This window comes from Falco rusticolus, chromosome 19 (assembly GCF_015220075.1).
Source record: "Falco rusticolus isolate bFalRus1 chromosome 19, bFalRus1.pri, whole genome shotgun sequence".
NCBI classification, from domain to species: domain Eukaryota; kingdom Metazoa; phylum Chordata; class Aves; order Falconiformes; family Falconidae; genus Falco; species Falco rusticolus.
The window spans coordinates 1,134,031-1,155,121 of NC_051205.1; the positions used below are offsets into that span (position 1 = coordinate 1,134,031).

Consider the following 21,091-nt stretch of genomic DNA (forward strand, 5'->3'; position numbering starts at 1 on the left):
CAGAAAACAGGTTATTTTATAAGAAGCCAAGCCCCTCCTCACTTTTGGGAAGCCATGCTCTGAATCTGACAGTCTTTTTGCAGTGTTAAGTCCCTGCCACCAGCCCCCCCTGTGCTGGGAAGCGGTCCCTTCTCCCCTGGCCCCCTCCCCAGGGAATCCCTCCCTTCCTCTCTGCAGGGCGCTTTTGTTTACACTTCTAAACACTCGGCCACTTTCTTGGCAGAAACCCTTCCCGGTGCCACCTGGCCGCTTTTCCATCTCCCAGGAAGTTTTGCGGTGACCTGTGACACGGCCAAGAATGTGGCTTGGACACAGGGGGGGACATGGGGACATCTGACAATGTGCTGTCTGCTCCCGTCCCCCCCTCTCTGACCCCAGCCTCCCCACACTCCCATCCAGCTGCACACACATCCAGCCACTCACATCAGCAGTGAGTCAGAAACAAAGAAGAAAAACCCTCGTGGGCTGCGATTCGCCCTTTATTGTGAACTCCAGACGTCATACGCGCACGGCTATAGATGGAGCTCGGGAGCCCAGGCCAGCCCAGTGCAAGCCCACAAGAGCTCAGTGATGGTGGTGGTGGTGCCGGTTGGTGGGGGGGGATGCTGTGTCTGTGTGGCTAAGGATGTATTACAGAGGCGGGCTGGTCTTAATGTAACTAGAGAGCTTCTGTAATCTACAAAGGGTGAAGACTGAGAGGGAGTAAGAGGAGGTACCCTGTGTATTTCCCAGCCACACTCTCCCCAGGAGGAGGCCGCCGGCAGCCCCTCTCTGATCCCCCCCCCCCCTCCCCATCTCCCTCCGGCACAGCACACCAAGGAATGATGAAAAAAAATAATTCGGCAAAAAGGGTGAGTCAAATCGGTTCTTCTCTGGGGCACGGTGGGGTGAGGGAGGCTCCCGGATGTTTTGGGGAGGGGGGTTTGTCTCTTGATTTCCAGTTGTTTGCTTTGCCTCTGCTCCCCCCACCCTTGCCTTGCAAAAAAAACCCACCCAACCCCAACCAGATCAAAACAAAACCAAACCCAGCACCCTTCTCTCCAACTGCCCAGCGCCTCTCCTTCCTCTTGAATTCACCAGGAGATACTATGTGCCGTTTAGTGCAGAGCAATGTAGGCAGGCAGTTTTCATTTTTGAGCACAAGGAAACGATAAAATACGGAGACACCATCTATCTGGCGCTGTGTCTGCTCTGTGCCGTATGTGTGTGTCTGCTGTGCTGAGATCTTATCACTGTCTGTGAAGAAATCTCAAATGCAAACCCATACATAGCTTTCACCTCGAGGATTAATTGTTCATAAAAGGCTCAGAAATGCAATTTTCACTGAAAAAAAAAAAATAAATCAGCTAGTTTAAATTCTCTCCAGCACCCTCCTCTTCCTCTTTGCATGGGCAAATGCACATCACATGAGGCGAATATAACATAAAGCCTTTCTTATATAATGCATGGAGTGAATCCCTGCCTGCGATTTTTGCATCGTCCTCTCGGCATTATTGTTGTTGCTTCATGTCTGCAGCAGAAAAATCTATGTAGAGTGAATCAGGCAAAGTACCTCGGTCCCGGCTTCAGTGGAGAGAGGGGCCGGAGAGAGGGGGAGGCGAAAGTTGGGCAAAGAGGGAGGGGGGGAGAAGAGGAGTGTAAAACCAAGAATAATACCGTTTTCCCCCATTTTCTTCCCTCTCTCTTTGTGTTAGGGGCAACAGGATGGAAACCAGCAATCTGTGCAGCCAGAGAAGGTCGGCTGGGTGCGGAAATTTTGCGGGAAAGGCATTTTTAGGGAAATCTGGAAAAACCGTTATGTGGTTTTGAAGGGAGATCAGCTTTACATCTCGGAGAAGGAGGTAGGATCAGTTTCATTTTCCTTTCCCATCCCCCCTTCCTCCCCTTTGCATATGAAAAGCGCACTCGGAGCAGCCCCAGCCTTTCCCCAGCGCCCCTCCATCGCCAGCCTGGGTTCAGGAGGTTTCTCAGGGGCTTCTCTTCTCCTGGAGAAACCTGCCCTGGGCTGGTGTGTCAGCTCCGACAGTGACTCTCTCAGACAGCTCGGGCTGGGAGACATTTTCCCTGCGCTGGACACATGAAAGGATTCACTTAGCGAGAGTTAAACCCCTCATCCTTCTTTCCGCCGCGGTGAAACGGCAATGCCAGCTTCCTTCTGTGCCTGTCCTCTGTCATTAAGTTCGACAGTGGTCTTGTTCCCAGCTGCTGCACCGCTCTATTTGGAAATAACTCTGGTCTCCCAACTGGAATCGAGCCATTTATGGGTCCCCTATCTCTTCTATTTTTCTTCCCCCTGAACCTGCAAGAGCACAACGGGGAAATTTAACCAGGGATTCAACACCTTGTTGAGAAAGGTATCCCCTCTCCTCCTCCCTCATCTCCGCTCAGTGTCGGCTGAGGTTTGGGGTTTAATGGAGTATTTACATTCGACTTAATTGGATGTGACTATCGGGCTGAGTGTTGCAGGCTCTGGCAGGCTGCGATCCGGCTGTCCTCGCACAGCCTCCCCCTTTAATTTTTCTCTTGATAAATTCATCAGGAAGAACTCCCCAGGCAACAGCACTCCTCCCTCCGATTACCCTTTAAAAACTCATCGTTAGCGCTAGCGAGAGTTGTGCCCACAACAAGAGGCACAGAGGCTTGTTTGAGTCAGGCTGGTGTTAGGATAGGGCGTTTGGGGTAAAAATCACAGATCTGGGGCTGGGTCTCGGTGGGTTTCCTCCCATAAGTGGAAGTTAGTCCCCGATGGGCACGGCAGGGCGGTCTGTAGCTCAGACGCGTGGCTACCTGGCCCTGCTGTATCAGTCTAGGATCTGGAGAGGTAATATCATCCAGAGTACCAAGCATAATTTGATTTAGAAGCTAACTGAATCACGGGGCATGGCGAAGTGCAGATGGATCAAGGGTTATTAGAGCATGGAAATAGCCTAAAAGTGGACCGAAAGGCCAGGTCGTGCTTAGCTGTGTGTTGGCATTTCCCAGCTCGCTCCCATTGATCCCTCGGCTGCTCCAGAACCGGAGAGAGACACAGGCAGGGAGTAAATGTTGCCTGCAGACTGGGGCTCCGTGCCTTAGAAAGGCTCAGGTGAAGAGCCATAATAAGAGGAAGATTAGAGACCGTAGACAACACCAGCGGTAATTAGACACCAAACCTAGGATGAATTTATAGATGCATTTATGGATGGGAAAAGTTACATGGAAAGCTGGATGTGAGAGGGACACAGCAAGGGGTACAAATCTCCTTTCATTTATGGTTCTTCCAAATTTTCCAGTAGTAAGGCAGACTGTATGGTGCGTATTTCTCAACAGCGGGCCTGCTTGTCTTGCATGACTCTTACAAGCAGCTCACATACCTCTGGGGCCACAGATCAGAGTTTAGAAACTGCCAGACAGACAGATTACATGGCTGGAAGGATTTTACCTGCTGCCTCGTGTTCTACCGGACTGGGTCAATAGCTCTCCTGTGCTGGGGCCCCAGTTCGAGGCAGCACTGAAACATGTGCTTGAGCAGAAACATATGCTTAAACCCAGTTCACAGGGATCAAACTGGAGCTTGTACTTCTTGAGCCAGGACCTGGAAGAAGGAGGAACCATGATCAAGTTCAAATGACAGGGGAGCTGCCTGCTTGGATCAGACTGTATCAACTGTGCCAACAGAGTTGGAACTGCTGGGAAGGGATTGGGAATGGTCCCTGCTGGGAAAGGATTGGGAATAGACTGGACTAGGCAGCTCTGGAATGGCAAATTCACTGCAGGCTGGGCAGATGTGTCAGCAGGATGCTCTATGGTCCTTTGAGCAGGTGTGAAGGCACAGTATCACCGATGGGCCTGAGTAACACTGAAATTCAGAGCTGAGTTAGCAGGGAGGCTTTGGGGGCACTCAGAGACAGGAACTTTTTGGGGTCCCTCTCACCAAGCCACCTTTCAGTGGGAGAAGGAGTCGTACCGGTGGGTAGAGGGAGAAACCTGGCCCTGCCGAAGCAAAGGCAGAGTCAGGCGGCCGGGACTGTCCCCCCGTGTCTCCACAGGACGGGAGGTCTGGCTGCCACCCAGGCTGCACTGACCACCCGAGCCCACCAGATGCTTTCTGCCGGAGCGAGGACCTCCTCAGAGCAGATCCGCTAGGGAGAGGGCACTTCCAGAGAGCTGCTATTCAGTGCCCGTAAACCCTGAGCAACCTCTGGGAGTACCGGCTGCAGGTACACTGGGGTGCCCGCATCCCCCACGGCTGGGCTCCACGCTGGCAAACTCCTCCAGGGCTGGAGGAGCTGCCCCACTTGGGGGATCCTCCCAGACCCTCCGTCTGCAGCCCAGACCTGCGCAGCAGCTCTCTGGGACAGCAAAGCCACGCTGTGTGGCACAATACACTCCCTTCAGCAGGGTGTGAACCCTCCCTTTGATGGGTTCTCTGGATCTTGCCTGGGAAAACAAGAGTGTTTTCCAAAATCCTGGCCACCCTGAAGCCACCAGCTGGACTGCTACTGGCTGCAGTGCCACTGGGATGTCCCGGACCCCCAGCGCTGCCGGGTGGGTGGTTATGTCTCTCTCTGCTATCCCAACTGTTTGAAACCTGGAGAATAAACCAACAGCAAAGGCTCTACTTGGCTAAGGAGCAGGAAATTAATAATTTGTAATACAGGAATCAACACCAGTGAAGATGTGCAGGAAAAAGATGTCTGTCTGTCCCTCTCTCCCCAATACGTCTGGGTAGCTACTGCTTAGATATCTGTGTCCAAGGGGGACGAGGCTGGCTGGGGGGCCATGCGGGCGCTAGTTCTGAACAAGGAGCACTTGTGTTTGTTTCAGGGAGCATGCGTGTATTTCTTGACAGGGGAAAAAAAACGCTAATGCGTGTGCAACTGAAGCAGCGCTGTGGCTCTACGTGTATGAATACTCGCCGTGTGAAAGACCATAAATAACACACAGCAGTGACTGCCTGTCTTTATATGGAAGAATCTGTGGTTGTGTAGAAATGTGGTTACAGAGGTAACATCTGGCTGGCTGCGTGTGCACTGAAGTGACTCTGTGTGCCTGCAGGACTGAAGAATACGCCTGTGTCACTGGGTCCGGTATCTCCGGGTATCTCAGTACACGAGGTGGCTCCAGCCCCCCTGGTGCGTGGCACACTGCGCTGCCTGTCTCGGGGAGCGCACTTGTGTGCACCTGTGCGGACGGAGGGCACGCGCGTGGGGGGACTGCCTGTCGCTGCGCGTTCCCAAGACTTTCTGTCCAAAGACGGACGGGTCTTCCAACACACAGCGCAGGGTGGTGGTACTGACTGGACCTCTACTCCTTAGCAAAGCCTTCCCATACCAGCCAGGTCTAAGATCTGCCGCGGGGAGCCCCGTAGCCAGCACTCCCTCCTGTCCACAGGACACTTAATGCATTTCCGAGCTCTGCTCCCGGAGCACGAGGCTCCCTCTCCATCTCGCTTTCCTGGCAGCAGGTGCCCGCAGCTCCCGCAAATAGCTTAATAAATTGGGATTTGTCAAGCACAACAGGATGGAGCCCTCTTTTGTTTTTTCACACACCAGATTATGCCCAGTGGAGAAAATGGAGCCACTGCTGGGTTGTGCTGATGAGTTGTGTGAGAGGCTCTTCACAAGTGGAGAGGAGAAAAACCTCTCCACTTCTGCACCCCCGCCACTGCCGGTGCAGCTGCTGGGGCAGGCGCTGGATGCAGCCAGAGAGAGAATTAACTAGTGGAGACCCTGAGGAGATGTGAGCAGAAAACTCTAGTGGAAACGGCCACTAGACAGATTCAATCTCAGCCTGATTCCTGCAGTGACGGGAGAGGAAACTCAACTGTCTGTTTCTCTAAAAGATCAGCGTCCTCCTCTGCTATAAATTAGTTTTGTTCTATCAAAGCTATCGGAGCAACGTGGATCTGGTGGATGGAGCTTACGATTTAACTCTCAGATTAACCTTGGTGTTTCTTGTCAGCTTCTCTTAAGCTCAGCAGCTGCTCTAGGACAGAAGGCAGGTTGGTTAGCAGGTAAAGCCGGGCTCCTGGCCTCTCCCCGTCAGCTCACAGCACCGCAGCAAAAGGGGTTAATCACCAGGACTATCCTCAGCTCTGCCACGCACTCACTAAATGAATTCAAACCAGACATTTATTTACTTTTGCCTGAATTTCTCCATCTGGAAAGCAGGGCCAATAATACTCATCTCCCTAAGGCACAAGGTGCCTAGGAAGGGGGAATTGTCTGTCACTGTGAGATCCCTTGGGAAAGATGTCAGCTCAGGGCAGGTAATGATGTTGCACAAAGACAACGTGGAGCAGTGAAACTGCTCGGAGCTGAGCAGCGGTCTGACGTCTGGAAAGGCTGAATAGATAGCTTTCCAAAAGGCTAACTCCCCCAGGCAGAGTCAGACTACCAAAATCCCATCAATATCCACACTGATTCCTGCTGGGAGTCTGTGCACTTGTTCAGTTGCCTACCTAGAGCTGGGCTTGCAGGTTAGAGACTAGCCCTGATGTGTTTATTTTTGTTAGGAGGAGATGTGGATGTCTGATGGAAGCCAGGGCTTCCTCCCTGGCAGAAACCAAGTCTGTAAGGAGAGGAAATGTATTTTATCAGATCAGTTGATACACCTGGAAAACGCAAACAGGGCTTCTGAGTTACGTGCTTTTATCAGGGCATCAACCTTTGGAAGCTTTGGTCTTCCAAAAGACCAGGTTAGAACTTGGTCTAACACCTAGAAGCTTTTGCTCTTCGAACCATGCACCAAAATGGTAGCTGAGGCTTACAGACCTCCTTCAGCCCGGGGCCCTGAGCCTGCAGAGATCTGTACCCCTGCTGCAAGCCGAATTCGGTGAACTTATGCAAAAAAACCTTCATTATTTAGCATTTGGTCATCAGCCAAAAAAAGCGTCCAAGGCAGAAACACAGAAGACGATGTGCTGAAGTGAGCTAAGCTCCTGCTAAGCGAAAGAACACCTTCTCAGTATCATTTCTGCATTCGTTCCCCTTGCTCTCCTCCACACTGGTTCCCTCCCCCCCGCCTCCTGCAAATTTCTGGTAATTGTTCTCTTGTTTCTAGCCCAGCTTTGTCATTGCTTTGCACTTGGGAATAGCAGTCAGACTAACGCAGACACAGCTGGGCTCCTACCACTTCCTATCAGGAAGCCCAGGGCTGTCCAGACAGCATGAACGGACTCTGCGATGACGAGATGTTAATGAGGAAACGCTTCTTGGGGCTTTCTTAAGCCTTTTCTTGTTTGCTACCGAAAGCATCGCCACAATTAGCACAAGAGCACTTGAAAAGTATCTGTTCTCGCTCCTCGTTTGTTACAGCACCATCACACGCTGCACAGCTCGCTCTCTGCCTGGGAGGGGTGCGTGTGCACGCATCTGTGGTCACATTCGAGGTAGCGTCTGGAGTTCACATACATGGTTCACGCGTGGGACGGAACCTGCAAAGCACTTGCGGTGTTTCCACACACGTGCTGCTCACGCGCTTGGTACTGACGACGCTTCGTGGCACGCATTTAGCACGTGGTGAACAACTCTGTGTACGGGGTGGTTGTGTTTTCCGGCTCCGTGTTACATCTGCGGTTGGTAGGTGAGGAAAATACGTTGGTGTCCAGCACGTTCGGCATGCACAAGGTGTTGATCAGAGCTGTGTGATTACAGATGTGGTTACGGGCGGTGGTTGTGCTAGGTGTTCAAACCCTTGGCTTTCAGCTACACAGGAACAGTCTGTGACTGCCTGGCTGGCACCTGCAGTCCCTTGCGTACCTCTCCTGCTCTTGCTCTTTTAAGCTATCCTTTTCCCTTCCACCTTCCTTCTCCTGTTTGGCCAAGCTCTGTTCTACACTTTGGAGAGGAAGGTGAAAAGTTTCAGGGGTTGTTTATGTCCCAGTGGCACCGTCTTGCACAGTCAGAGAAAGGGTTGAAGAACACCAAGGTAGAAAAAACACAGCCTGACGCCCTCTCTGCAACAGAGGCAGCTTGTGAGCTGAGGCAGCACAACCTGGGGATTCCAGGGCCGCGCTGGGATGTGACATTGCTGGTTCTCTTCAGGAGCCTGCCGATTCCGAGGGATGTGTGTTTCTGGTAGCCCTGGCTGATGACTCTTCGGGGCAAGGGACTGGAGTAGACAGCAGCTCTCTGCCACCAGCCCCTCGCTAGCTCAGGGCAGCGATCGGGATGTGAAAAGGCCTGGAAGGTGACACTCGTGCCCTTGAGCTACCGAGTTCATGGTGCAGCTCCCACTTGGGATGCTGGTGTGCAGATGGGAGGCAGTCTCTTGGACTGCTGCCACTCCTATCCTACCCAGGTCCAGAGGCTCTGGCTGAAACCAGAGTCCTGCCATGCCAGTGACTGCACAAACACACTATCTCTATCCCTGTCTTCGCTCTGCACGTGCACTTTGTACTAAAGAAGGAGAAAGTGGACTGTCTGCAGTGTCCCCCTGGACGTGGGCCATTTCACCCTCCTTTCACAGCGTTTTGCAGGCCTCTCTTACTGTAACACCTGAAACCCTCCCAACGCTCCCTGTATTTCTTCTTCTACTTCCCTTGCAGAGCCAGAACCGCTCAGCTACTTCCCTTGTGCAGCCAGGGCACTGAGAACAAGGAGCCAGTGACAGGCCAGGCCCTTACGCTCAGGTCTCCCCCATCACCTGCCAGTCCCCCAACCAGTGCTGCTCCCTGGCACTGCCAGAGCCGGTGCTGCACACATGCGTGGGCTCCTCTCTCAGCCACAGCCTGGTCTGAGCTAAGCTCTGCAGAAACTTCTGTTCCTTGCTGGATGGTAGGACTTGAGGAAGTGAAACTTTGAGCTCAGCTTGAGAGGGGAACACGCTGGCTGATGCTGTCCCCAAAACTGCCCGTGTTTGGATATTCAGCTTTGCTGAGAATCTGTAAGTTTTTTGTCGCATACGCCCTGAGCCACGTTACGACCTCTTGAACGTCCCGTGGATACTTTACACTTGGTGTCTTGTGATTTCCTGTACCTTCCGCATTTGCTTTGAGCATGTCACATCTCAGCAGGGGAACTGCTCAGGCAAATCGCCACCAAGCAAACCTAAGGAAAACCACAGAACTCTGCCTGGGGACCGAGGGACTGCCCTTCCCCTTCGCTCCTGCCTTGGCCCCAAAACACAGCCCCGATCTGAATCAAGCAGGTTTGGAGCTGTTGCAGGTGACAGCTTGATGAGGGAGGAAATTTTAACTCTCCGTCAGCAAGACACCCAAGGGGCAGAGAATTTAAACCACGTTAGGGATCCTTCTGCTGCCAGAACGCTGTGAAGGAGTATTCATGCAGGAGAAAACAGACCTTTGGGAGTGTGATTAGCTGCAAGGCTGGACAGAAGCCCTACAAACCTTTGTGAGATGGTACCTTGGGTAGCACGGCTGATGTTCTGACCCCCTACGTGTTCACAGGACTGCCCCGTCCCACAGGCACAGGGAGTGCCGTGGTGGCTGGCATCCCTCCGGGCTGACCCTGCTGGGGCAGCAGCTGTGGGGGTGAGGCGTGTGAGGAATGCAGCTCCCCTCCTTGAACTTTAGCAACGCGCCAGCAATGTCAGCCTCAGCACATCTCGCCGCTGACTGCAGGCCCAGATTAGCTGGTGGCTGCGTGGCTGGCTGCTGCGTAGCTACACCCTGAGCAGCGGCAGCTGCTGTTGCGGGTGCAGGGACTGTGTGGTCTAATGGCCCCAGGGTCTAACGTGCCCCGCTTTAGGAACCCACCTTTGTTTTAGGTGATGGGGGACACTTCAGGTTCCTTCTCCGTGCCTCAGTTTCCCTTCCCTCGCCTGGCCTACTGGCCAAGTGCGGAAGGCATGCATGGAGCATGGGGAGGAGCCAGGTTGAACCCCAGGACAAGAAATTGTTTAGTCTGCCTAGAGCAGGTACAATACGGATAGCAAAGCCAGCAGACGGCCATGGCAGCAATTGCTGGGATTTATTTACCTTAATCCTTTCAATCCAGAGCTTCCCCGCAGGGCAAGGAGTGCAGGACCTACATGCCCATGAGGCTCTGAGATCCACCGGCTCGCTGCATGCCAGGCAATCAGCAGCTGTGAGGAAGGAAAGACCTGCTGGCCACCTCCCAGCTAGGAATGATTTTGCCAAAATCAACCATCCAGGCCTCTCTCTTCCTAGCACTTTAAGCCAAGCGGTCCCTGATTCCTCTCAGCTTCAAACTACGGTGTGGGAGACCTTAAGAAAAGCTGGTGAAAGCAGAAGGATCCAAAAAATACCCACATCTGCAGAGCCCCAGCTGCTTCACAGGCAGGTGTGCAAACCCGTGCAGTGGACGGGAGAGAAAATGCTGCTCCAGACAGGGAAGCTTTTTCTTGGCTCCCTAAAAGAAGCTGTGGAAAAGAGGAACCGTCAGGCCCTGGAGAGCCTGTTGAAGCCGTCTTCCCTGCAAGTTAGAGAGCAAGGGACCAACTGTCTGGGCATGGGGAACCAGACTGAAGACTATTGAGAGGAGATGCTCAGCCTTTCCCACAATTCAAACCTGTCTTAAAGAGTTTCATGTTTGGCACCTGAGACTAAAAATCACCGCTCACTTTCAAAAATCTGTGTTCAGTCTATATCCAGCAAAGAAGAAGAAAACAAACGAGCAAACATAATGGTCATAGTAAATTTCCATCACGAGGATCAGCGCCTCAGCCACAGAGCACCCTGGGTGCATGACAAGCTGCAGTAGGTCACCCTGGCATAAATGAAGATCAATGCTGCTGTGCTGCCCGTGCCATTCCCCTTACAAATCACACCAGGTGACTGAGAAATCACACTTCATTCCCTCCTACTAAGAACTGACACTGAGGCTACTTCCTCCCAAAGGTCTCCAAAACGTTATCCAAAGACCTGTGCGTTGCCAAATTCTTTGCTGGTGAAACCTGAAAGGTTTTATTTATTTGCGTGGCTCCAATCTCACTGAAAACGTGAGATGAGTAGAGACACCCTGCAGGTTTGTCACCCACCCCCTACCGATACAGGTGACCAGGATTTAGGCTTCACCGACGATGCGGTTCCAGCAGTTTTGTGGGTCTGTAGGGGTTGCCTTTTTATTTTTTACAGAGGATGGGCTCATGACTGTCCTTATCCTCTGCACTCATCCTCTCCTGCCTCTGAGGTTGCTCTGTTCTGCAATTCATGCCCATCACCTCCCTCTTTCCGGCCTCAGTGGCCTCCCACAAAGGACAAAAGAGCTGGCTGGTACTTTTGAAGTTTGCCTTTCACCTTCCTTCTCTCTAGTTTCACTGTTTGCACACTGAATGCTCTGTTATTTTGCTCTGCTGCTTACTTCTCAGCCTGTATGTCTCAGCGCGGGAGAGAGGGGGGAAATCAGTTGGCACTGCCCCTTGCGAGACAAGACTGCCGTCCTTCCCATGCCCCATGGAATCTGCCGCTGCATCACCGCAGCAGAGCCCGTTTCAGGCTGATGCTGAGACCTCTTCCCACCACGGAGGCAGAACAAAGCCACGTTCAAATGACTAAATTACAGCCCCCTTCACTTTATGGCCTCATTATACTACCAAGGCTGTGTACAAGAGGGAATCAATTCAAAGTGAGCACAAACCTGCCTCGCCTCCCTGTGCTGCGGCTCTGGCTGAAGGGCAGACATACCCTTAGGCACCTGGCTCACTCTAGCCCACATCCTTCACAGCGTGCACCCACCCCTCCAAAAATACCTGTGGGGGGCTGAACCTGCCCACTTTGTCCGAAACTTAGAAATGGGACCCCAGCATCATCCTTTTAAAGTAAAAAAATGTAGCTTTTTCTCAGCCTTTAAGCGTTTTATAACTGGTCTACACATGGGTACAGCACTTTGGTGAAAGTGATGTACCAGCTGCACAGCAGGGCCTCTTCTGAGTGTCTTTTGTAGACAAGCGCTGTGTTAGAGCCCTGGCACTTGGCAGCCCGAGCCTTCCAAAGGACTATGTACACCTTGCAGGGTGTTCATCTGAACCAACTCCACCTGTCCCGCCTGCAGCCTCCTGTAGAGATTCCTAGAGGCAAGATATTTGAGTCCCAGCTCCTGGGAGTTCACAGCGCAGGCTCTGCTGTCTGAGAAAGGAGGGAAGGGCTGGGGAAGTCCCAGTGACCTACATGAGCGAACATCTGGAGTAAGGAGTCCTGCCTCAGCCACTGGGCCACAGCTGGGGGCTCGGAGGGGATTGGCTTTTCCTGCTGCAAGTGAACAGGGCTGAATTCAGCCAAGATTCTTGGAAAGAGGTGGATTGTAGGATGGTGCTGGGAAGAGATAAAAGCTGATTAGAAATGCATGGGGAGGATATATAGATAGACATTATCTGTGAGAGACATTTCCATATCTGTTCGTAACAGCCCATACACAGTAGCTGTTAGTTACAAGCAGAAATCAGCAATAGCTTCTGGGGCTTCCAGAGGAGCTGTGCATGGTGACCGCCTCCTAGTTCTTGAAAACAAACTCAGGGCATAGAAGGAAAAAGGACAGAGGAGGAACTGCAGTCATTATGCAAGGCCAGATGGTCAGTTTATCTGTGTCTCTGGTTAGAAAGCCGGTTACAGCGTTTCAATCAGCCTCTTTGTTGAAATTCTATTGAAAACATCAGGGGGAATTCCTTCAGTGCTTCCCAAAACTAGGGAGAAAACCTACTAAATGGGGTGGAGTCCTTTCAAGAAATCCAAGAGCTAAGACCTCATCACCGTCTGCCTTTCTGGCACCTGAGTTACTCAACACTGCAGTTCCCAGCCCCTAATGACCCTGGCTGGAGCAGGATCAAGCAGATTGACACGGATTTGTGCCTGCCACTGTTCTGCCCTCAGTGGACACGCAAACCCAAGTTCTCTCCCACCCCAGTTACCAGCATTCCTCCTGTTTACCATGGGAAGAGCAGAGCTGCCCTGCCACAGGAGCGGGGGGTGAGGACAGTGCATTAATGAGAGCAGAGAAAAGGAAGACCATGAAAACTAAAGGGGGCCAGGCAGAAGACAGGCTGCGCGTTCTCTTCTTCGCTCCAAGAGTCCCCCAAGTGACGGTACCTTCAGGTCAGGGCTCTGTCTGTCATGGGACAGCACCAAGAACCTTGGCTTCCTCCCCAGCTCAGCCACAGCCCTCGCGACCCTGTACAGGTCCCACCTTTAATTTAAGCCTCTGCACTATTTATCTGTAGCTGCGTGCCTGTCACACCGCGGCTAATACAGAAAGCGTTGGGGAATAGACCCTAGAGAAAGTGAGATCTTGTAAAAGCTGCAAAGAGGCCACTCGATGACTCTCTAAAGGACAACCACGAAGTGCTTCTGTTAGCGAACACTAAGCCCTGGTGCTCTCTTCCTTCTTGAAACCTTCCATGAATCCCCTGGCTGCTGGTGGTCTCCGGAGGCCTGGCCAGCCACCCAGCAGTGGAAGCCTGGCAAGCAGGTGCCAGAACAGGACCCATGAGCTGGGCAGCCCCCCGTGCCTGGGTGAATTCTGCCCACAGCCCCTTCCCAAGGGACGAGGCTCAGCAGCGGGGGAGAGCAGCACACGCATCGTGTCAGTAATCTGGGACTGGATGTGCTGCAGCCACCCCCCAAATCAGCTGTCAGCACAGGTTTCAGTAATACCACTAGGTTAAAAATAGGAAGTGCTAATCTTTATCCCTCAAACTTTTGTTATGCTGTCTCCAGAAAAGCAACAAGCGCTAATATGCTTGCCCCCTTTAATCAGCAGATGAAAGTCCACCTCCTCCCAGCATCTCCACCTCCGCGTGAACCTCCTCCTAGCAGGCAAGGTCCTCTCCTTGCTGCTGGAGTAAATCCTGTTCATTTTGAGGCTCCACAAGCATAAACACTGTGTCTGATCACACTTGCAAGTACTAGCCCCAGTAACTTTGGGGGTAGGAGAGGCAGTTAAGTCCCAAAGGAACCCATAGCAAAGCAGGAATTAACCTAGGAGACCATGATTTTCAAGTTATCCTTCTAAACACATCCCCCTCATTCCAGAAGAGATTCGAGTCAGAACTATCGTGTTGAAAATCTCTGCTTCTCCTACCCAAAAGCAAGTGTAGCACTCCCCAGCTACCAGTGCCATTACTGCATTTGTGTGTCTGATGCTGGAATATTCTCGCACAATGTTTCAGCGACCACGTAACACACCAGAGGCTCCAGCACACATCCTGCACACTCAACCCCCCCGTGCAGACGGCAGCTCCAGCCAGGCACCCTGCTGGCTTGGAGCAGCAGCAGCCCCATTACTACCTCACTGACATCTGCAAGGCTGTAATTTTGTTTTTGTTTTGCAGGTAAAAGATGAAAAAAACATACAGGAAATGTTTGACCTGAGTGACTATGAGAAATGTGAAGAGCTCAGGAAGTCCAAAAGCAGAAGCAAAAAGAACCACAGCAAATTTACCCTTGCCCACTCCAGACAGCCTGGAAACACGGTATGCTCTGCTCACAAGTGCGCAGTGAGCCCGTGACAGCCATCAGCTCTTGGTGGAGACCAGGCTGCCTCCGCTACCGACCACAGGCCCGAGGGCTTGAGGCAGCAACTGGGGGGTGAAACTGGGTAGGCTGAGTTGTGCAGGCTCCAGATTGAGCCTCGTGGTTTCAAATATACAAACACCCATTTACTGTGTCAGGACTGATAGTGACAGTGAGAGATGGAGCCAGGAGGGGTGTTTCTGTTGGGGGAGGACTCCGGTCTCTGGCGTACTAAGGACATGCGACCAAGCACATAGCTCTGGATCCGTTTACCTGAGAGTATTATGACTCTGGGAAAGGAAGGCATCAGAACATTTGCCAGGAGCAAGGACAAAGCATTTCTACTGCCACCACTCCTGGCAGCTGTGCTTTAGCTGACTGCACTCATTTATTCACAGGGGGAGGCAGGGAAGGGAGGGATGCTGATGGTCCTTGGGTCTGCTGTCCAGATTTGCACAGCATCAAAAGAGCTGCACAGGAATTTGTCCCAGGAGTACTTTCTGACCAGACGAAAGCTAAGAAGTGCCAGAATGGGGTCATTGCTACCTAGGGGCAGGACTGCCCATGAGGTCTCAGTTGCCGCTGCAAAAAGAGAGCCAGTCTCTAAAGACAAGCTGTCTCTGGCACGCACCCACCCCCAGCCACACACGTGAGCTGGATTTACACTATTCATTCTGACTTGTTTCAGTAGACCAGGCCTGCCCACCCCACACTTTGATAAGGATTGCATAACATATGAAACAAAAAAAGGGAAGAGAAAGGGAAAATGGAAAGCGGCTGCACTGTCCCCAAGCGCCCTGAGCAAGCGAACAAAATGTTGTGGAGGCTAAAACTCATTTTGACTGAGTATCTAACTTAAAAAAACCCTAAGGATCCTGGATCCCCTGTAACTGCTGTATTTTCAGGACTGCTCTGCCCTCGCTGTGCATCTGGCATATCAAAGCACAGAAAATCCGGCTCCTTCTGCAGGTACCTACTTAGCTGCTTGTCTAACAGACTCTTTCAAAAGTCTGAGGTGGCAACAGATAAATCGCATGTGAGCAGCAGATGCACAGAAAGGCTGCGTCATCGTTTGATGAGGGCAAAATCTAGGATAGTGTGTGGGAAGGCAAAGAGGGGGAAGGAGGAACTGCAGCCACCAGGGAAGTAAATATGGTACACAGCTTTTGGTTTGGAAAGCTGGGTACTGTGAGGAATCATGGTCTGCTTTGCAAAGGGCTGCCAAGAAGCAGAGAGGCCAGGTGCAGTGTGTGGCAGACCAGCACCGTTTTGCAGGACTGGAGGATCAGGTCTGCTTTGCATTTTCCCACTAAGGCGAGCCAGCTGTAACAGCCGTGTAGCTTCTCTGTGGGCAGGGACAGTGTGAAAGCATCTCTGTATGAGTTTAGTCACTGGCACTGACCTGAATTCCCTCTTTTGTAGGCACCAAATCTGATCTTCCTGGCTGTAAGTCCAGAAGAGAAGGAGTCCTGGATTAATGCCCTCAACTCTGCAATTACACGTGCTAAAAACCGCATCTTAGATGAGGTGAGCAGGACTCTGAGGGCTGGACCCAGGCTCTGTGGTCTCAACTTTAATCTTGGGTGAAGATTTTAGACTGCCGGCGACAGCAGCAGCCCCTCCTACCCTCTCCATTTCCTACCTAAAAGGAGCGCAGAGCTGTTGCGTTTTCGCGGGCTGCACTCAAACACAGCTGCCGGCACCTAGAGAGTGGGCTGGTCTGGTCTGGTCTGGGGTAGTTTGATCCTCCCAGCCTCGGGCTGAACACACAGCACTGATTGCAAAGCAAGAGCAAGGGTCCAAGGCTCTGCTCCCTGCCTGGCGCAGCCCAGCCCCAGTCAGATGCCTTCACCTCAGAGCCCAGCCTTGCCTCGCACAGGGATGGTGGGACTAAGGAATGGTTTCCCAGGGCTTTGGAGAGACTTTCCTCCTGTCTGCTGCTCCTGAGTGTGCTCATGTTTGCAAAGGAGCTTTAAGTAGTGCAACTGAATTAAGGTATTAACTGTAAACCAATATAGTCCCAGGCTATCTTCAGAGCACTCTAATAGCATGGCACCATCTGTCAGCCCCCCTCAGTCCATCTTCATCCCACCCACCCCTCCCCTCTCAGTCACCACCTCCAAGAGACAGGCCCATTTCCACTGCTGCGGTTGAAGGAAGGGCACAAACTGGGCATTTAAACTTTGCAGATCCTTTCCTACTGTCCAAGGGTCAAACCCGGAACGTTTAATTTTGCCTTCTCAGCACTGTGTGGCACATATATTTCTGTCAAGACAAGTCAGGACCTCCATTTAGTGAAAAAAGAAGGGACAACCAGAGAGATGAGGCTTTGGTGTGCGCTGTGGGACAGCAATAGGACCCTGCAACAGTACAGCCCTGCCTACTTGAGAATGCGTCCATACCAAGCGTAACTAGCATAGCTCCTACCGCTTCCAAAGCGGCAGCGTTATTGCTGCATGAAACTCCCAAAGTAACTACCACAATTATGCAAAGCAGCTTCTAGTAGAAAAAAAGAACAAAGCAACATCAATTCAGCCTCCTCCCAGAGACAAAGTGTACACTCACAAGCGCAGCTGAGCCGACAGAGGCCAGGTTTAGATCAGAACAAGCATTCCCACATAGTTCATTCCAGTGTGAATGATAATCACCTTGAGCAGGCTGTGCCCTTCGCTACCAGGGCTGCGATTTGAACGAGCGTTTCAACACTGCCTCACATTAATGCTTCATGACAACTATTCTTCGGCTTAGATCTGTCTCAGATCTATCTCATCCACATTCAACTTACCGCAATACAGGCGGCCCACTGCTGTGATGCTGTTTGTTCTCTTGGATGGCAGCACAAAAACCCTGTAGTGAAAGAAAACGAAGGTCAGACCATAGGAAAAGCTTTAGAGCAGAAAGCAGCATAGCAAACAATAGTATGGATTGCTTCAAGGAGAGTCTGCCACTGCAATCTTGACAAACAGATTCAACAGATAATTATCAGGAATGACCTAAGTAGATTGGATCCCATCAAGGCACAGAGGGGAGAGACCAGGGAAACGCTCGCGGACTCCTCGAACGCTGGATTCCCACAGCACGCTCCCTGCAGATCTCCTGTAAGCATGTAGATCAGTGACTCCCACCAGCACGCCCAGGACCAGTGATGGCCCTCGGGACCAGCATGTTGTCGACATGGTGCAGGCAGGTTTAAAAAAGCTATCGGTCTGTGTGTGCCTGGGCACACTCCCTAGGGAGGGCGTTACAAGCTGTAGCCATCCAGGCACCCCAGGTAGCCAGACTGTGCTCCTGGACAGCAACCCTGGCCCCGCTCGCAGCTGCAGCAGTCCAGCAAGGTAGCACGTGGGGAATGCATCACCTTCCTCGTTCCAGCTCAGCGCTAGGTCTGGTTCAGGTGGTGAGCACAGCTCACCTCCTGTTCAGCAAACATTTGCACTACAGAACTGCAAACTCTGCGTTTGAGTTCAGGGTTCACCGTTCGCAGCCCAAGCTGCTGCCTGACAGCCTTTAGCAAAGGATCCCAGCCCAGGGGTATGTGGGAGAAGTTCACCCTCAGCATACGGCCGGGTCATAAGATAAAGGGAATCCTGGAGGGACAAATGATCTGCCACAGTGCATCTGGCTGATCACAGCTACGGAAACTAGGAATGGCTCATACGTCCTATGCTCCCAGGTGTTCACTGGCCTTTGTCACCACTGTAGGTTACTGTCGAAGAGGACAGCTACCTCGCCCACCCAACGCGTGACAGAGCAAAAATACAGCATTCCCGACGCCCTCCAACACGGGGACATTTGATGGCTGTGGTACGTATAACAAATTCCGGGCACCTGTTTAGGTAAAATTCCCTTGTAACTATTTCTTTTATAAGTAAATGCAAGAAGACTTGATGTTTGAGCTCTGACCTGAACAGAAAATTGTCATTAAGACCCAGGGCTGTCCTGAGTCATCAGATCTAGTCCTCTGTTCTTGTAGACCATTGCGTTGTGCAAACCCTTTTGCAAAGTGGTTGCTTGCCATCACTCACACCCATTTTCCTGATGCTGAAAACGAAATGCTCCTTCAGGCTCCTGGTGGAGAATAGCTATCCAGCTGGGGAGCTCCGTCATGGGTTAGCACAGACAGCTGGTCCACGGCTGCTCAGCTCATCCACATCTCAGCTAGAGCCACAGACCCAGCATAGCTGGGGCTCTGTCACTAGGTCACACTTGCTAGTATTCCTGGTCCACTTCTGCATCCCCGCACAGGTGATGCGTATCTTTGGTGTAAGAGCCACTCAGAAGTAGCATGCAGCCATGCCTTTCTCTGTGGCAACACAGCTCTTCTTTGTTTCTTCAGGCATCTACCTCAACCTCTGATGGCATGCTGACACTCGACCTGATCCAGGAGGAAGACGCCTCTCCAGAAGATCACAGCACCTGTGAAGAGAGTTTCCGGGTGGATCTGGATAAGTCAGTGGCACATCTTACTGCTGGACGGCGCCGGTCAGATTCAGAGAACGTCAAGTCATCAGAGAAAGGCCGGACAGGGAGCCTCCCAAGACGGGAGGTGACCTCATGGGACAGAGCCGGGCAGCGCAATGACTCCTTTGACAAAGGGACCATGTACACACCACAGGTCCCCAAAAAGCTCTCGCACTCAGAAAAGAATAAATGTGCCTCCATGGAAGAAATTCTGTCTCGACGGGACTCTTCCACGCACCGGGCGGTGCTGAGGAGGGGGCTGGAGGCTCATTTTGCCTCAGCAGAACCAGAGCAGCTGTCCCGGATACAAGAACTGGTTGCACTGAAACTGGAAAAAACTCAGGAACTGCTGACAGAGGTGAAGGGCTACGGAGAAGGCAAGAGAAAGACCAAGGATTCCACCACCAGCACCACCACCACCACCACCTCTTCCTCCTCCTCATCTTCCAAGTCGGACTCTGAAAGGATCCTGCAGGAATCTGAGAGGTTGCTGGGGGAGGCTTCCTCCACCTGGAGCCAAGCCAAGAGGGTGCTGCAGGAGATCAAAGAGTTGAGGGACCTGTACAAACAGTTTGAACTGCAGCAATCAGACTCAAAACCCAAACAGAGCTCACAGTCTCAGTACAGGAAGAGCATGATGTGAAGGCAAGCCTTGGGATCGGGAGGGAGGGACAGGGAGGGCGGCCATTTGGTCTTTTTTTTTTTAATTATTATTATTTACAGTGTTCAAAAGAGTGAAAAGGTGCCTGTTCTTACCCAAATTTGCTTCTCAAAGCTTGAACCCTTCCTTTCCTCCATCACATCCCCTGATGAAAAAACCCTGTGTTCCAATAAATTCAGTTACAGTTTATACCTCCTTTTTTAAAGAGCACCCTTTGCACCGCAGGCCCCCAACTTCTGTCATGCTTGGAGGACGGAAGAAAGCACCAGTTCCTAGAAAATGGCCCTGCATGCCTGGAGCAGCACGTGCATAACAATGGGGACAGATGCTCTTGCGCTGTAATAAGCCCTGGCTTTGCTGCTCTAACGTCTGAGCTGTATCCTGAGTTACAGCTCCTTGACCAAGAGTCTCGTCTTGTTCCCTCACCGTCCTCTTGGAAATAAATGCTAAATAAAGTTGTCCGTCCCAGCCAATCCTTGGAAGTCCCCATTATCCAGGAACTGTCTCGAAGACGCTTGGATGTTCAGGCTGACCTCAAGTTTTAGGCGAGTCGTCAGAGGCACTCGCTGGACTGCAGCTAGCGGGGTTCTGTCCTGGCACAGGTCCCTTTTGTGAACTCCTGGGGTCGGCAGCTGTTATTCTTGTGGTACATATACAGCCCTCCAGAGAGAGGGCAACAGGTATGCAATCTGTGTTCAAACTAATCCTGTCTGTCCGTTGATGCTTTACAGAACCCCCTTGGCCCTGTGCAATGGGAGTTAGCAGCTATATGTCTTCCTTTCTGTGCAAATAGAGGATCAAAGCCTTGAATCTAACAGACAGCCCACGTGGGTTGTTTGGAGGGGTTGTTTTCTGGCTTTTCCATTTTCATTTCCTTTTTTTGTGTTTTTCTTTTCTTTGAGCTGAGGGGAAAATGGAAAAATCAGGGTTGTGTACAGGCGGCAGCCGGAAACCAAGAGCCATTTTGGTAGGTTTGATTCTGTTCTCTCATGCATGCAGTCTCGGTTTCTGCCAGTTGGACTGCAACAGATAGTCCTCGCTGCCCCCCCTAAGATCAGAATCAGGCCTACTGAAACGAAAGCTGAGCCTGTAAGAGAGCTCAAATACCCTCCTCTTGGTGCTGCCAAGCACTTTGCTAAATAGGTGGCTCAGTTTTCACGCCTTTAAGCAGAAAGACAAGAAAGGAGGGTGTTAAGATGTCTCACAGGGCTTAAAGTACACCGATGTGGTAACATCCAACTGTTACTTTTTTTTAAAAAAGGAAACCTAATTCCCTTTCCTACATTGCAAATGATCCATGAAAATATTAAAACCAACAGAGTTATTTGCTGGTCGCAGTTGGTGTTGTCTATTTTCTTTTAATGATTGACCTCCCTTGGAAAGGAGAATGGTTACTTCCACTTCTGTCTGGTCAGCTTTACTATTCAGGCTCATGTTGCTGATGTATAGTTGCCAGCACTGCAAAGAAAGCATTTATGTTTTTTTTTAATTAGTCCTACTCCCACTTTCCTGTTAGAATTACTGGTAGAATTATTACTGTTGGCATTAGGTTCCTGAAG

At 51.6% G+C, this 21,091-nt stretch overlaps 1 protein-coding gene across 3 annotated transcripts; it reads left to right on the forward strand.

The window, feature by feature from the left end:
• The first annotated feature begins 408 nt into the window (after nt 1–408).
• PLEKHO1 (pleckstrin homology domain containing O1) lies at nt 409–20,866 on the forward strand. Of its 3 annotated transcripts, XM_037371183.1 has the most exons (7): nt 410–851; nt 1,695–1,841; nt 14,230–14,370; nt 15,833–15,937; nt 18,113–18,214; nt 18,747–19,516; nt 19,758–20,866. In XM_037371183.1, exons 1-6 carry the CDS (start codon nt 822–824, stop codon nt 19,512–19,514), a joined length of 1,293 nt encoding a protein of 430 aa, XP_037227080.1. In that variant the 5' UTR covers nt 410–821; the 3' UTR covers nt 19,515–19,516; nt 19,758–20,866. The 3 variants fall into 3 exon arrangements, with proteins under 3 accessions (XP_037227082.1, XP_037227080.1, XP_037227079.1); XM_037371185.1 differs by having other exon boundaries at nt 409–851; nt 1,704–1,841; nt 18,747–20,866; XM_037371182.1 differs by having other exon boundaries at nt 18,747–20,866.
• The last annotated feature ends 225 nt before the right edge of the window (nt 20,867–21,091 follow it).